The sequence below is a fragment of the Sphaerodactylus townsendi genome, linkage group LG16, assembly GCF_021028975.2.
Source record: "Sphaerodactylus townsendi isolate TG3544 linkage group LG16, MPM_Stown_v2.3, whole genome shotgun sequence".
Lineage (NCBI taxonomy): Eukaryota > Metazoa > Chordata > Lepidosauria > Squamata > Sphaerodactylidae > Sphaerodactylus > Sphaerodactylus townsendi.
Window position 1 is genome coordinate 15,383,958 of NC_059440.1, and position 16,569 is coordinate 15,400,526.

At 48.0% G+C, this 16,569-nt stretch overlaps 1 protein-coding gene across 1 annotated transcript in view; it reads left to right on the forward strand.

Annotated features, from left to right (window-relative positions):
- Positions 1-16,569, forward strand: part of CUX1 (cut like homeobox 1) — a 301,887-nt gene that overhangs the window by 152,314 nt on the left and 133,004 nt on the right. Inside the window, exons 3-4 of the mRNA XM_048518602.1 lie at positions 1,542-1,589; positions 15,024-15,102. Coding sequence (XP_048374559.1) covers positions 1,542-1,589; positions 15,024-15,102 — 127 coding nt within the window. The remainder of the gene's footprint in view (positions 1-1,541; positions 1,590-15,023; positions 15,103-16,569) is intronic.

The following is a 16,569-nucleotide window of genomic DNA, read 5'->3' on the forward strand; positions in this document are numbered from 1 at the left end:
TCTGCCGGATGGTAACAGTTCAAAAAGAGAGTGTGCTGGATGAGACGGGTCTCTCAGAATATTTTGGGCTTTTTCTAGGCTCCGGGAATTATAGAGTTCTTCCAAGGAGCAACCTTGAGTCTCCTTACTGGAGAGAAAGGTGTGGTATATATCCAAACTCCTCCTCCTCCTCCTCCTCCTCCTCCTCCTCCTCCTCCTCTAATGCAGGATCAGTTAAATCATGCCTGACAAGCGCCTCTCCAGCTGTGGCTTGAAAACTGTCAGGGAGGGGGAGCTCACCACTTTCAACATTCCAAGTACACGAAGAAATAAAAACTCAGCCGGCAGCCAAGGAAAGTGGCGAACTCCCCCTCCCTGGTGTTGATTTGGTACCTAGCAAGCGAAGTTGGGAGAAGAGACGTTGGCAAAAATAGGTTACGTATTGTAGACCTGCCCTTTTCGGCGCACTAGGGCGCACTCGGGTGCCCTAGTGCGCCGCAAACCAAATGATCAGGGCCTGCTCGCGTGGACGTGCAGTTATCCCTTCCACGTTGCGACTTTCCCCGCTGTCAGCTGTTTTGAGAGGTATTGCAGATCAAGTAAAAAAGAGAGGAGAATTCAAGCAGGAATTTGGGGAGTTTTTTCGGGAGGGACGCGGCGGACAACACGCAAAGGCCAGCAGACAACAGAAAAAGAAGTTTAGCGACTCAGAAATGCCTAAAATATAATATATAGTGTTGTAGGACATTTATCTTTTCATACCCACGAGTAGGGACAATTTCTTTTTTAAAGTTAAAATAAAGGGGTGGGGGGGGAAATCAGACGTATTCTCCAGTACGATGGGGGTGGATAACTGCAATTAACTTCCAAGGGTTGGATATTAATGGCGGCAAGGAGGGGGACATCTTTGGGAACGGAGGTTTTGGAGATCACACAAGCAGGTCGCCGGTGACGCTGCCTTGCTTTGAACAAGCAAGTCCGCCATAAATCCCAGGGAAAGGCCGTGGATCTAAATAAATGATGCCCAGTTGTTGGCGTGTTGGCAGGAGGCTCTGCTTTGAGGGGCAGGGAAGGGGGGCTTCTTTCTCCCCTTCTCCCTTGATCCCTTTCCATGCGGGTACACATGTTTTACATCCCATTAGTCATTCATTGCACTGTTTCAGTTGAGTTGTCAGGCTGAAGGAATTCACTGATTACCCAACGTTACTACGGGCTTTTGTTAACTAATTCTCTTCCCCTGGGATAGCTGTAATTGTGTACTGGGTTGGATTCATAAGCCAGTGTTTTTTTAAAATATCTTTTTTTTCTGCTACACTCCTTGCTCTTAGCAGTGTTTCGATTAAAAACGTAATCAGCCTTCAGCTAATATGATAAAATTGGTGAAATGAAAAAGCGCTGAGAGAGTCGCTGATGGAAATGCCTCAAAAGTATTCAAATGGTTCTTTTTTTAGCTCCGTGAATCCAGACTACCCCCTCCTGTTCTTTGTTCAACCCCCCCCCCCTTTTTTTTTTAGAAGTATGGCTATTTTCTGATGTCTTCGTTTGCTTTTTTTTTCTTCCAGGACTTGCGGAAACAGGTAGCTCCGCTATTGAAAAGTTTCCAGGGAGAGGTAAGATCGTCTGTTCCTTCTTCCCGTGGCCCTTAAAAAATTGGCGGGTTAATGTGCATGTGTTGAGTGTCGACAAGTCACTTCTGACTTATGGAAACCCTGCAAAGTAATGACCTCCAAAACATCAGCCAAGCGACGGTCCTGCACGCCGAGGGCCGTGGGTTGGTCGGCTTCCTTTAAAGGCTCTAAAGCTGCGGTGACGAACCTTTGGCACTCCAGATGTTATGGACTACAATTCCCATCAGCTCCTGCCAGCATGACCAACTGGCAGGGGCAGATGGGAATTGTAGTCCATAACATCTGGAGTGCCAAAGGTTCGCCACCACTGCTCTAAAGCATAGGTGTCAAACTCAGACCCTTCAAATGTTCATGAACTACAATTCCCAGCAGCCCCTGCTAGCACAGCCAATTGGCCCTGCTAGCAGAGTTTGACACCTATGCTGTAAAGGTTTCTGTGTTGCAGTCAAGATCTTTACTCTTCGATCCTGCTGCACCAAACATGGGGCAAAAGAAGGAGATTTTCCCCAACCCTAGTTCTAGACAAAGATTATATGAGCAGAGCTGCTTGCTGAGGGAAGGATAGGCGCAATGATGCCTGCCTGTCGTTAGTATGGCCAGCTGCTGGAAGCCTTGGGTGTCCCATTCTGACAAATGTCCCTTCTGCCCAGTGATGCCCCCCCCCCCCCCCCGGATAAGCTTCAGTACTGCAGGCCAAGCTCAACTCACCACTGGAGTTCGATCATGACAGAAGTCGGTTTCAGGTAGCTGGTCTCAGGTTGACTCCGCCTTTCATCCTTCTGAGGTTGGTGAAATGAGTGCGCAGCTTGCTGGGGGTAAAGTGTAGGCGACTGGGGACGGCACTGGCCAAGCACCCCATAAACAAAGTCTGCCTAATAAATGTCGTGATGCGATGTCAACCCATGGGTCGCTAGTGACCCAGTGCTTGCACAGGGGACTACCTTTTCCTTTTACCTTCCAACTTCCCTGTTTTCAAAATACAATAAACACGGGACAATAAATTCAATGAAACCAAACCAGCCATAAAAAACAATTATTGGAAAACCTAACAAAACAATATTTAGGTCTCGTGTGATTTCTTACAAGCCATCAGCCTTCTGAAGGGTTTTTTTTTTTTTGAAAAACAAAAGATTTAATCTGAAGTTCCAGTGAGAGAGGACTATCACGTTTTCTTGATAAGGGAGTTGTGTAAAACTGGATGTTCCTGGTAGGCTGTGTTCCAGTCTGGCTTGGTGATGGTGGGTCAGATACCTAGAGCCATCCCACTAATATGTTTGGGGTTGCATTGTAGTAGAAGCAGTGAAAGCTCGGGGGGGGGGGGGGGGGAGAAAGGCTAATTTCCTACTAAGTGTGCCCAGTGATTGAACAGCATTGACATTTAAATTGTATCTTATCAGATTAGAGTTGCCTGCATGTGTATGTGAAATTAAGCTCGGGATACCCACTGGAATTCAGTCATCTTTTAATTGCTGGCTTTCACGAGCTTATCAAGTGAGAGATGCTGCTGTCCTTCGTAAACTGAGTAATCATCCAGTCCCTTCCTAATTTAATTTTTTATTGCAATGAAACGTTACTGGGAGAGTGCTTTGTTTTTAAAATGAATACCACTGCTTGTGGGAATTGGTGGATTTTTTTGGGGGGGGGGTCTCACCTATCGGCGTTTTAGCTTGCAGAAATGGACAATAGGAGGCTACTAAAATATATATATATCACACGACACGTTGACGTCAAAAGCAAGATCAGTTCCAGGGTTGTCCTTGGACTGGAAATGTTTTTGCCCGCACACAGGGCCAAGATAGAAAATTCTATAAAAGAAAAATAACAGACCATATAACAAACAAAATAACAAGTTGGATCTTAACATTCCACAAAACGTAGGCACGATATAATTTTGAGAGAGAGCATTCTATCTTACTTATTTCATTTCACATTCTGCTATTTAACTGTTTAATTAATGCCTGCTGGTATATATCAACAATTACTTATAGCTTTGATGACTAACATATTACTAACATATTAACCTACGCAATTCCTCTAAATCTAATTTTGATCTCCATTGGTATTATTGTTGATTTAATTTTTTTAAAGTAATTGATTCAGCCACATATAAAAAACACAATTCCCACTTCTCACCAAACTCATGTTTTGACTGTCCATCTTTCTGGAGCTTTCTGGGCTAGAGTGACAGTGGGGAGCGAAAAAAGAAATCTAGAAAGGGACGTAGGTAACGGGGGGGGGGGGTTTCCACGGGTTCAACCCCCTCCTATTACATGTCCAGCTTGCTTGAAACAATGCATGGAACGGATCAGCTGGAAAGTCAGCTCAGTCACTGAACCCACTCCATAAAAGATCTATACCAGGAGTCTGCAACCTGTGGCTCTTCAGATGTTCATGGACTACAATTCCCATCAGTCCCTGCCAGCATGGCAAACATCTGGAGAGCTGCAGGTTGCAGACCCCTGATCTATACCTACATCACTGATTCTAGACATGAGGAAATGAAGTGCCTGAGCCTGTGTTGGTGATGTCACTGAGCAGCTATTTTTAAGACTGGGGGAGGATTTCCTGAAGTCATCCGTATTCTGTTCATGCGGCGGGGGATTCGTGCCCGAGAGAGGCAGAGGACTTCGGAAGTCAGAGCTTGCTTGGGGCTAGGTTGTCTGAAAGGAACACGATCAGCTGCACGTTTTCAGCACCTTCCTTCATCCCCGTTTGAGATGGCAAGTTGACCTTTAAGGGTAAACCCCTTCCGGTCATTTTAAATGCAACTCTTGCACTTCAAAATATTAAGGTCAGGGGTTGGCCGTACCCACTAATAGATCTAGCAAAACAGGGACTAGCCTAGAATTGGGTACCCTTTTCCATTGTGGGCTCCACAATGACCAGCTAGCTAGTAAACCCCCTTCAAGAGCAGCCCAGGTTCAGAAGTGCACGCCTAGCGTAGATCCCTAAGCAGACTTGCCCCCTCCTCAGTTCATTGAAGTCAGTAGATTTAGAAGGATGTAGCCCCAGGCTAGCCTGATCTTGTTAGATCTCAGAAGCGAAACAGGGTCGGTCCTAGATAGTATTTATATGGGAGACCCCCATGAAATACCAGGGTTATGACACAGAGGCAGGCAAACCACCTCTCAACATCTCTCACCTTGAAAACTTATGTCACTATAAGTCAGCTGTGACTTGATAGCAGAATGAATGAATGAATGAATGAATGAATGAATGAATGAATGAATGAATGAATGAATGAATGAATGAATGAATGAATGAATGAATGAATGAATGAATGAATGAATGAATGGGCACTGCTTAAGATCACACTGTAAGTTCCTGTTACAAGTTCTCTCTCCTTTTCTGGCTGCCACCATGGATAAATCTCTCCCTCTAATTTCATCCCTAGTTTCTGCATTGTTTGTCTTCAGCGTGAGTTTAGGGGCTTTCATTCCTCAGAGTTCATCTCTTTGCTCAGAGTCTCTGCAAGCTAGATCTCTGAATGGAAGGCGGCCACATTGTGTCCCTCGAAGCCATGCGCATAAGAGCGTGCACACGAATGCCGAAGCATCCTGTGATGCTCAGCCTACTGTTTTGCATGCTGCGGTTGCTGAGATACATTCACCTGTTTTAGGGGCATTGTTTTTCACGTGTATCTCAGAGAAGCAACACACTCCAGATGACTGCAGAATCAGTGAACATGAAAGCCTTTAACAATATATATTAGTCTCAGGGTTGGGCAGAGGAATAAGGCTCAGGTAATGATTCTTCACCTGGGTCTTACAAGCACATTCCCCATCTGATATGTTGGAGGGCATGGCATACATGAGCACTTTGCTTAGAGTTCAGGACGTACTACCATAGTGAAGAAGGCAAGGACTGTGGCAACAGTGACAAAATATTTTTTAAAAAATATATAAGTACAGGCCCACAAATTCTTGAACATGTAGAAATTCTTAATAATTGAGAGGAGGTAATATTGGAAGGAGCTGCCCGGCTTTGCTTGATTGCGCAGTAGCAGGTATAGTAACCCGCATCTCAATTTTCTTTTTCTGCTTCAGTAACTCCTCACAGATACACAGAGTAATGGACTTAAGGTGCAGGAAAAGAGATTCCACCTAAACATTAGGAAGAACTTCCTGACTGTCAGGGCTGTTCAACAGTGTAATTCACTGCCTTGGAGTGGAAAAGTCCAATGCCGGGGGGGGGGGGGGGGGGGGGGGGGGGGGCTTGCGCCTGGGGCAAAATGGTGCCTGCGCCGCCCTGCGTTCCCCCCTGCCCCGACGTTTCACTTACCTTTAACAGAACAGAGGCTGTTCTGGTCTGTGGAGGCTGCTCCAGGCTGCTGGGGTGACCTGAGGGGAGGGCTGGGGTAGCGATTCTCCACCCCCACGTCTGCACCCGGGGCATTTGTCCAACCTCCCACCCCTGCTCCGTGGTAGCTCTGCATATGGTGAAGTCTCCTTTTTGGGAGGTTTTTAAACAGAGGCTCAATGGCCATCTGTCAGGAGTGCTTTCATTGTGTGTTGCTGCATGGCAGGGGGTTGAACATGATGGCCCTTGTGGTCTCTTCTTTCTTTAACTTTATCTTTATTAACCTTTAATAGGCATAGATAGATCAAGATTTTCACAGACACATTCTGCAGTCTCAAATATATGTGGTCTCTTCTGACGCTATGATTCTATGATTCTACTGAAATCCTGCAGCCTAGTGTAGTCTCCGTCCCCAAGCACTGAGCTCAGAGAGCAAGCTGTCGTCTGGAAGGTCCCTCTGGTTCTCATTTCCCTTCTACCACCAACACCCTTTGGTGGCTACAAGCAAGCCATTATCTTGTTCCTCCAGTCCTCTCTTCCCTTCTGGAGGTAATTCTGGCCAACTTTACAGGTTTGTCCCGACCCTTTCGGCCACCTGATTTGGACACTGAAAGCAGTATATAACTATATTGTTTGTGTGCATGTGTGTGCGTGCACATGTGCATGCCAGCAAGTCACAGCTGACTTATGGCAATCCTGTCAGGGTTTTCAAGGCAAGGGTGGTTTGCCATTACATCAAATCACAGCTGACTTATGGCAACCCTGTAGGGACATTCAGAGGTGGTTTGTTATTGCCCGCTTCCACATGGGTCGAGAGAGTCCTGAGAGAATTGTGACTGCTCTGAGGTTACCCAGCAGGCATCATCTAGAGGAGCAGGGAACAGAACCCAGTTCTCCAGATTAGAGTCTGCTACTCTTAACCACCACACCGGGCTGGCCCCATTTAAACTTCAAGAAGGCAAAGAGTTCCTCTCCCTTCCTCTTCTTCCCGTCCTGCTCTTCAGCAGCGCCACCACCTTGGCCGAGTACCTATCCCTTCTCCTCCTTTCCCCGCCCCCGGATTCCTCCTGTTTAAATCTACAAACCTAATTAATCCAATTTCTTTACCGTAGACTCGCTCCGTGATGGCTCAATTAGAGCCGCAGCCGAACTGCGGTTCAATATCCAGGCCAGCTTTTCGTAATTGGAACCACATTTCCTTTCCGAGGAGCTGCAGCTGGTTTGGGTTCTGCTCATGCAGAAAAGGATATAACCTTGCATAACATAGGAAATGAACGGTTGAGAGAGAAGCCAAATTCAATTTCAGTCAGATATTTTGAGGATAAGTCCATGATCTATGGGAGCAGGGGAATGAAAAGTGTGTGTTATGTGGAAAGCGGTGTCTGTGGCAGTCTATTAATCATGGCCGGGCCGGGCGCTTCTCTGCATTAGCGCCGATTTCAAGTACAGGGGCTGGAGATCGGCCAAGCGCTCCAGAAGTTAACCTCTTCAAGACCCAGAGCTGTTTTGCTGTCGAATAAATGTAATGTTGTGGTCGGGAGCGATGTAGTGCGGGGAGGTGGGGAAGACATGCGGGGCGGGGGGGGGGGGGGCGGCTGTCAAGCGAGGCTATTATAAATCGCTCCAGATCGTGGAAGTCAGCGGCACACGAAGAAATCCACAGTGGGGGTTATTTTATTTTATTTTATTTTAAGTTTTGTTTCATTGATTTGAGGCTCTGAGCTTTCTCCGCCTTTTTGATTAAAAGGTCTCCTTCAGCCATTGTAATAAAACCGAAACAATCTGGAGCAAATCTAATATGTCCGCAGGATAATTGATGCCGGGTAACTTCCTCTTGGCAGCGCTGCGCGTAGAGAGGGCGGAGGGGTGCCGGTTGTTTGTGGGGATAGCCTTTGGCTCTCAGGTTGAGCATGTAGACGATTTTACATATATACTCTACAACCACAGAGAAACGCACACCTTGTTGTAAACTATCTTGAGGGCTGTTTTAATGGTCATAAGGCAGGTCACAAATCAAGAATCCACGGTTCAGTTTCTGGCTTCTCTCATATAGAGCCATCTTGGATAGCAGATGCTGGAAAAACATCTGGACAGCTGTTAGTGTACAAAATAGACCGCACTGGACTAGATAACCTGGTACTCTCACTCAGCAGAAAGCATATTCGTATCTCCATTCTTGGGAGAAGGGGTGTTTGGAGCATTGGTTAAATTCCAGATTGTAACTCTTTGTATTTAAGAATGAGAGATATGAGAGAAGTGTGCTTATCAGAGTTAGGAGTAAGAAAGTGGGGAGTGGTTCAGAGAGCCAGCGTGGTGTAGTGGTTAACAGCAGGTGGAGTCTAATCAGGAGAACCGGGGTTGATTCCCCACTCCTCCTCCTCCTCAGTGGCAGAGGCATATCTGGTGAACCAGATGTGTTTCCTCACTCCTACATTCCTGCTGGGTGACCTTGGGCTACTCACAGTTCTCTCTGAATTCTCTCAGCCCCACCTACCTCACAAGGTAGGGGAGAGGAAGGGAAAGGAGCTTGTAAGCCACCTTGAGTCTCCTCACAGGAGAGAAAGGTGGGATATAAATCCAAACTCTTCTTCTTCAGGAGTAACTTGTGAGGTAAACCTGGGCTAGAGGACACAAAGTGGGTTAAGAATAGGAGCATTTCTGTTTGGTGGGGAGCAAAAATTATAAGATTCCGGGTAGGCCATTCCTTTCCCTTTGGTGGGGGTGGGGGGGTATCCATGCATAAGAGCCCAATGGGAGAAAAATCAGGAGATGACGTTGCGCCATAATTTTGATATTGTGAAATGGCTACATGACACCTGCCCCCAAATTACCAGTTACTGTGTCCTGGAAATAACGTTGTGATTCTCTCCTCACCAAGAGATTGTGCAAATCACTCTAAATTTCAATTTTCTCTCACTGGAGCATTACCAAGACCTGAGGCCTGAGGGAAATTATCTCTTCACGGGTTGACTCCCTTTCTGCTTCACTGTAGCTCTGTGGCTTTGTCCCGTGGCCATACGGACGGTGATGGAGAACCGTTCGCTTGTGAGGCGAACCTCACTGTCCCAAATTGGTGTGTTGAGAGCAGACGAAGCCGTAAACTTGCTTCAGGCCGGCCTGTGTGGCTTCCCAAGAGCCGTGAGGTGATGAAATCTGGCGCTCGTGTGGTGCCAAGCAACACAAGTGTGCGGCAAGTGTGGTGGGTCGCACAAGCTTTGGATGTCTCCAAGTTGAAACTGGTGGAATTTGCTCATATCCTGGAACGGGAAGGGAAGCTGAATGACAGGGAGGGGGTCGAATTGGTGAAGAGTGAAACATTGGAGGCCCAGTGGCAACGAGAGGCTTGTCTTCCCTAGGAGGTGGTAAGAGCTGCTGCCTTTTTTCTCTGTGCAGGAAAAAAGGAACTTGGCCCTGGCTTCCTAGCTGCTCTGTCGTACGTGGCATTTGGCAGAGAGCACAGGCAGGCAAAAGGATGTTCTGATAAGCTGAGCTGTGAACGCTGCCAGATGCAAGATATCAATTATAATGCTTATAACCTTATATAGAGTCTCTCAGTTCACTATTGTCTAATATGGCATCAGCTTTCCTGACTCTTGGACAGAGAAAGGTTTCCTGCAACACCTGTTGAACTGGAGGTGCACAACATTCCGGGTGAAGTCTAACCAATGCAGAATAGAGAGGTACAATTACATCACTCGATCTTGACACTATACTCCTATTGATTGACTCAATCAAGGAAGCCTCAGTTAGTAAGACCTGAGCAAGGACGTTAAGGACAAGATTTTTATTTTTATTTTGCTATCAAGTCACAGCTGGTCTATGGTGACCCCGTAGTGGTTTTCAGGCAAGAGACATTCAGAAGTGATTTGCAATTGCTGGCCTCTGCACCACACCCCTGGCATTCCTTGGAAATCTTCCATCCCAGTATGAACCAGGAGGAGGAGGAGGAGGAGTTGGATTTATATTCCCCCTTTCTCTCCTTCAGGAGACTCAAAGAGGCTTACAAACTCCTTTCCCTTCCCCCCTCCCAACAAACACCCTGTGATGTAGGTGGGGCTGAGAGAGCTCCGAAGAACTGTGACTAGCCCAAGGTCACCTAGCTGGTGTGTGCTGGAGTGTACAGGCTAATCTGAATTCCCCAGATAACCATCCACAGCTCAGGTGGCAGAGCGGGAAATCAAACCCGGTCCCTCCAGATTAGAGTGCACCTGCTCTTAACCACCACGGCATTGTTGCTCCATAAGGGTGCTATAGCTTGTCTTCACTAGGAGGTGGTAAACACACAAAGAATGATGTGAGCCTGCTTCATCAACCAGGTTCTGTGGCTTGTAAAGTTTTGTTTACATCCTGTGTGTACCTGATTTCTCTTTAAAAGCAGGCTGATTTGATGGAGTTTTAAACGCTCTTGGCAGCCTGGAGAAATTTAACTCCCATGTCATTGGGACCTTGGCCACCTTTTGCTTCTTTGCTGAAATTTAACTCCCAGCAGGAAAAACCATACATGGACTCAAATGTCTGTACAAGTCACCTGCTCCTTGCCTCAGTGTACACCCTACCTTAAAAAATTTTTTTTACTCCAAGCATCGTCATTCTGCATGTGCTAATTTTTAATTCGTTTGGCAACTCAGATCCTGGTGTCATGCCCCTCAACCCCCCCCCCCCTTATAAAGACATGCGCCCGGCTCATTAGCTCATGATGTAGGTTTCGCTAGTGGCATTAAAAGCAAGGAGGTGCGTTTATTGATCTTGGCGCAGCCGATGTTGTACCTGTCCAGTAAGTGCTACATAATGGTTCAGGCTGAGCACACGTTGTTTATCACTGGGCTGTTACGGATGTATCGCTTCCCAAGCGGACCTGTTAATGGCTTGGATGAGTGACGGACCCGTCTGGGGGAAACGGCAGCCTCGTCTCCGCTTAGTATGAGCGATGTTTCCTAGAACCCACACAGACTCACGTAGATCGTTGGCTTTTCCTCGCATGCGGTGGTGCAGCCTAGGAGGAAAGAATACACAAAGCTGGCTTTGAAGTCAGACCACTGGGCAGGTTTGCCTTGGTAGTATCTGTTGTGACAGGTAGATTCTGCTGAGGTCTTTTGGCTTTCCCTGGACAGGGCTTTTCTACAGGAAGTGCTCCTAAAACCACCTGAATTCAACGCTAAGTCAGCTCAGATTGCATTTGCAGGAGAAAAAACCATAGTTTGTTGCAGGGGATCCCCAACATGGTGCCCCCAAGTGCCACAGCACACACCAGCCCCTTTCCTACCAAGTGCTTTCCGACAGCGGGCTGGGTTAGCGTGGTTTTTTCCCACCAGTGCATCTCATTGGTCACTGGAGATTTGATTGGCTTTTTAAAAATATTGCTTTGGCCGCAGTGAGGAGGGTCCTCACTGAATGGCTAAAGGGAAACTGTGGCAGCCATTTTGTGCAGTCATGTTGTAACTGGCTCTGCCTCCAATGGCAGCCATTTTGTGACTGTACCAGCCATATTTTGTCAGAATTCCAATGCTGCCAGGGCCCCTGGGCTGGCGACTAGCCTGTCAAATGTGACTGCCCTGTAAGAATGTATTAATTCTCCTTCTGGAGGCCGGTGGGGAACATGCCGTCTCCCAGATTAGTTCCACCACTGAGAGCCAGTTCTTATTTCGTGGCCCCAGGTGGGTTTTTCCCATGCTAGTTGGGCCACATACAGCGTGCTGGCATCAATCTTCCCATCGCTGGGATGACTCACCATTATGGAACCTTGCTGTTCTGGATGCTCCTGTGTTTCCCGTTCATCAGAATAAGCCAGTGGCGGCGAACCTATGGCACGGGTGCCAGAGGTGGCACTCAGAGCCCTCTTTGTGGGCACGCGCGTCATGGCCCCAGTTTGGACACTCGGCAGTGGCCTCATGTCAAGGGGGCGAGGGGTGCGCCACTCACTGGGTGTGTCACTCTGTGGGGGCGTGGCAAGGGCATTCCAGGGGTGTGACAGGGGTGTTTTGGGGCGTTCCTGGGCAGGGGCAGACAGGGGCGTGGCAGGGGCGCAGAATGCACGCGTGCCCCAGACGCAGTTTTCCCTTTCTCCGCCCCTGGCACTCGGTCTCTAAAAGGCTCGCCATCACCGGAATAAGCCATAAGGGCATCATGGTATCAGAGCAACAATTACATATTTTTCTTCCCAATTGTTAGGTCTCGACCCTCAAATCAATTAACAAAGTCTGGATTGATGATCAGCAGCAGCGTTTATTGGAAGGCAACGAAGCACCCAGCTGGGTGCAAGCTGGGTGCTTCGTTGCCTTCCAATAAACGCTGCTGATCATCAATCTAGAGTTCATTTATTGATTCAAGGGTCGAGACCTAACACCAATGAAGTCCCATTGTGGCTTACCAAAAATACTAATGCAATTTAAATAAATAAAACGCGTTGTGAATTTTTTTAAAAAAACTCCAAAGGTACAATGAAGAAGAAAAAGAAGAGTTGGATTTATATCCCCCCTTTCTCTCCTGCAGGAGACTCAAAGGGGCTTACAATCTCCTTGCCCTTCCCTCCTCACAACAAACACCCTGTGAGGCTGGTGGGGCTGAGAGAGCTCAGAAGAACTGTGACTAGCCCAAGGTTACCCAGCTGGCATGTGTGGGAGTGCACAGGCCAATCTGAATTCCCCAGATAAGCCTCCACAGCTCAGGCCGCAGAGCGGGGAATCAAACCCGGTTCCTCCAGACTAGAGCACACCTGCTCTTAACCACTACACCGCTGCTGCTCCTTTCAGGTTCCACTGATGTGGCATGTAAGGGACTTGAGAAGGGTCCTGCCGGATTAGACCAGTTGTCGGTCCATCTAGTCCAGGGGTCTTCAACCTGCAGCTCTCCAATTGGCCATACTGGCAGGGGCTGATGGGAATTGTAGTCCATGAACATCTGGCGAGCCACAGGTTGCAGACCCCTAATCTAGTCCAGCATCCTGTGGGCCAACAAACAAGTCACAGAGAACGTAGGTTTCCTCTCACGTTGCTTCATGGCATTAGCATTCGGAGGCTGCCTCTCTAGAGCCATGGACCCAACGGATCCGCCTCATTCACTTTTTAAACCATCTGCGCTCCTGGCCACTGCTGTGTGGACTGGCAGTAATCACACAACGTAATTACTTTTTGCATAAAGAAGTACTTTCTGATGTCCTTCTTGAATGTGTTGCCCACAAACTTCCTTGGATATCTCCAAGTTCTGGTGTCAGGGGAAAAGGGGGCATAGAATTATCTCTTTCTTTGCTTTCCCCGCCCTGGGCATCACTTTATCAGTCTCTTTTGTATGTTCCCTCAGTCATCTTTTCCCCTAAGCTGAAAATCCCCAGGCTGTTTAGCCTCTCCTCATAGGAACGGTGCCCCAACCTCGTTATCAAGGTCATGGGCTGCGAGCCACGGCTTCCATACAAATGGAACAGCTTTTGGTGCGTTACGTGCCTTGTAAAATGTGATAGAGTAAGAAGCTAGTATCAGAAGTCGCAGTCTTTGGGGGGGGGGTTTCAAATGAGATCTTTACAGCTCGCTGAAATTCATAGGAGGGTCTGAGAATGAAGGCGGAGGAATTGTGGGACCAGTCATTCGGTGGGACTTGAAACAGGGCAGAAATGTGTAGCCAAGAGTCTTAGCAAATACACACTGCGAAGTATCTGTCGTGAATTTTTCTATACCTGTTCTATGCCCAGCTGCAGATCACCCAACTGTCTTGCTTCCTGGGTACTTATATTTGCTTCGTGGGTGCTCTCTGTATCAGAAAATGTATGGGCAGTTGAGGCGTGGTTTTCAAGAAAATTGTATGTTTCCGTATTAGAATACAGTCCTGCACAAATATAAGAATGGTCATTCATTTTTACATGCTGCCTTTGTCGGAACCATTATTTTGTGCATTACTGAGAACGGCGCTTTGATGCAAGAGCATTTATAGTCCTTTGAATGACTATCATTAGATTTTCGGGAGGGAGATCTGGGTAGGCATGAGGACCCAGGCGGAGCATTCTACAACAAAGAAGAAGAGTTTAAATTTATAGTCCACTTTTCTCTCCTGTAAGGAGACTCAAGGTGGCTTATGAGCTCCTTTCCCTTCCTCTCCCCACAACAGACTCCTTGTGAAGTCAATGGGGCTGAGAGAGTTCCAAAGAACTGTGTCTAGCCCAAGGTCACCTAGCAGGAATGTAGGAGTGTGGAAACACATCTGGTTCCCCAGATAAGCCTCTGCCACTCAGGTGGAGGAGTGGGGAATCAAACCCGGTTCTCCAGATTAGAATCCACCTGCTCTTAACCATTGCACCACGCTAGCATGTTGAGTTCTGTGGCAGAGAAATATTTTTTTTTATTTTTTTTATTTATTGTTACAGCTTCTATACCGCCCCATCCCCGGAGGGCTCTGGGCGGTGTACAACAAAAAATATAAATAGACAAATTATAAAATCTTTAAAACAGCGATAACAATAGCAGTAAAAGTAATAATAGAGGCGTCCGACTAACCCCATTTTTAAAATTCTCCCCAAAAAAGGGGGAGGAGGGTGATGATACATATTAACATCTTTTTCTGAGCCAGACTATAGACTCTCGAAAGGCACACTTGACTTATGAATGTTGGACTCAGGTCTGCCATGGGTCTTGCAGCAGGGAGACCAAATAGGGATCCAGCACAGGTGTGGTCAAAAGGGGAGCTGCAGGGTGGCCAGCTGAGGGAGCCACCAAATGCCAGTCACCTAGTCTGGTGAGTCTCTGAGGTCCCTTTCAGGGTTCAGACAGGTACGAAACTCTGCTCCTTGCCGGCGATCTATACAGGCCTTTGTGTCACCCCCCCCCCCCCCCCGCTTCTCACTCCGAACAGGAGCCAAACTGGGCTTGGGCCTGGAAATCGGATCCCAGTGCTTGAAACCTGCAGAATCTGGCAATATTTTTCCAGCCCTGCTGTTATCCTGCAGAGAACGCAGCTTCCCATTTCAAATGAGAAATGAACTGGCTTTCCCCAGTCGTGTTTATACAGCCATAAATCCAGCCCTCCCAGTGCTTCGCTTGGATTTTTATTTCATTTCAATTTCTGGCCTTCTGGAGCTGCTCCGAGACTCACCCTCGTTCTCTCCTCCCCCCAACCCCCTTTTGCCTTTTCCAGATTGATGCCTTGGGTAAAAGAAGCAAAGAAGCAGAGGCAGCGTTCCTGAATGTCTACAAGAGATTAATTGATGTTCCAGGTACGTGGACTTATTGTTCTACTTCGAGAAAAGCAAATACAGCCCTGCGTCCTGGCCAGTGGGCGTCCTCTCCTTCTGCCGAACGTTCGGCAGCAGCGTCTGAGTGGCATTTTCTTGCGCCAGTATCTGCTCTACAGCACTTTCCTAGTGTCAAGACTCACATGTAAGATAGGAGCCGGGCACTCGGTAATGCTTGACTCAGGCTGAAGAACTGGGCCAGGTGGAACCATGCTGGCTTGTACCGTTACGTGGTCCTTGCAGAGTGGGTTAGGGCAATACTGCTTCCTGGTTAGGCGCATGGATCTTTCTCCCCCAGCTAGCTACTGTCGTGGTCCAGAGATTCCTGGTCTTGCTGCTGATGCAGGGTTACCAACTCTGGCTTGGGAAATTCCAGGAGATTTGGGTGGTGACGCCTTAAGCATAGGTGTCAAACTCACTGCCCTCCAGATGTTATGGACTACAGTTCCCATCATCCACTGCATCATGCTGGCAGGGGATGATGGGAACTGTAGTCCATAACATCTGGAGGGCTGTGAGTTTGACATTTGTGCCTTAGAGGGAGAGGTTTGAGGGAAGCTCAACTCAGAGTCCCCCCCCCCCCCCACGCTGCCGTCACCTCCAGGGAAACCGATTTCCGTTGTCTAGAGATCAGCTGTGATTTCAGAAGACCTCGGGAACCGCACGTTCATGCCACTCCAGCACCTTGGCGGTTGTGGAAAGGGTGGCCCAGACACAGCTCTGTGGACTTCGAGGCGAGAGACATTCAGAGGTGGTTTGCCATCACCTGCCTCCGCGTGGGCCGAGAGAGGCCTGAGAGAACTGTGATTGGCCCAGGATCACCCAGAGGCTTCATGTGGAGGAGTGGGGGAATCGAACCCAATTCTCCAGTCTGGAGTCCACTGCTCTTCGCCACTCCTCCGCACTGGCTCTCGAGATGTATAAGTGGTGATAGGGACTGAACAGCGCGCCAATTTGAAGAGGCCGATTGTTATTTTTATCTTTTTTCTGTTAAGTCACAGCTGACTTACAGCAACCCTGCAGGGTTTTCAAGGCCAGAGATGTTCAGGGGTGGTTTGCCATTGCCTGCCTCTGCAAAAAAAAAAAAAAAACCTTGTCTCCCATGCAGATATTTGTCTGGGTTGAGATTAAGAGTGTAGGTCTGGCCGAGAGCCACCCAGCAAGTTTCCCTGGCAGAGTGAGGTTTTGAGCCTGGGTTTCCTGAATCCTAGACAGTTCTTGCCCAGTAATAAAGTAAGTGTTCAGGCCTCAGACATGTGGGTACTTTTGGCCCGTCTTTCCCCTTAGTTGCCTCCAGATATTTACCTGCACTTTTTGTTCCAAACAAGAGTTGCTTTGGATGTCTTTGGGCTGCTACGCGCTGACAAAAGCTGTCGGCTTGATGCTGCAAGGTGGGGGGGGGGGAGCTTTTGAGGACAAAACCTCCCTGGCGGCTCCTCGAGAGGCAGG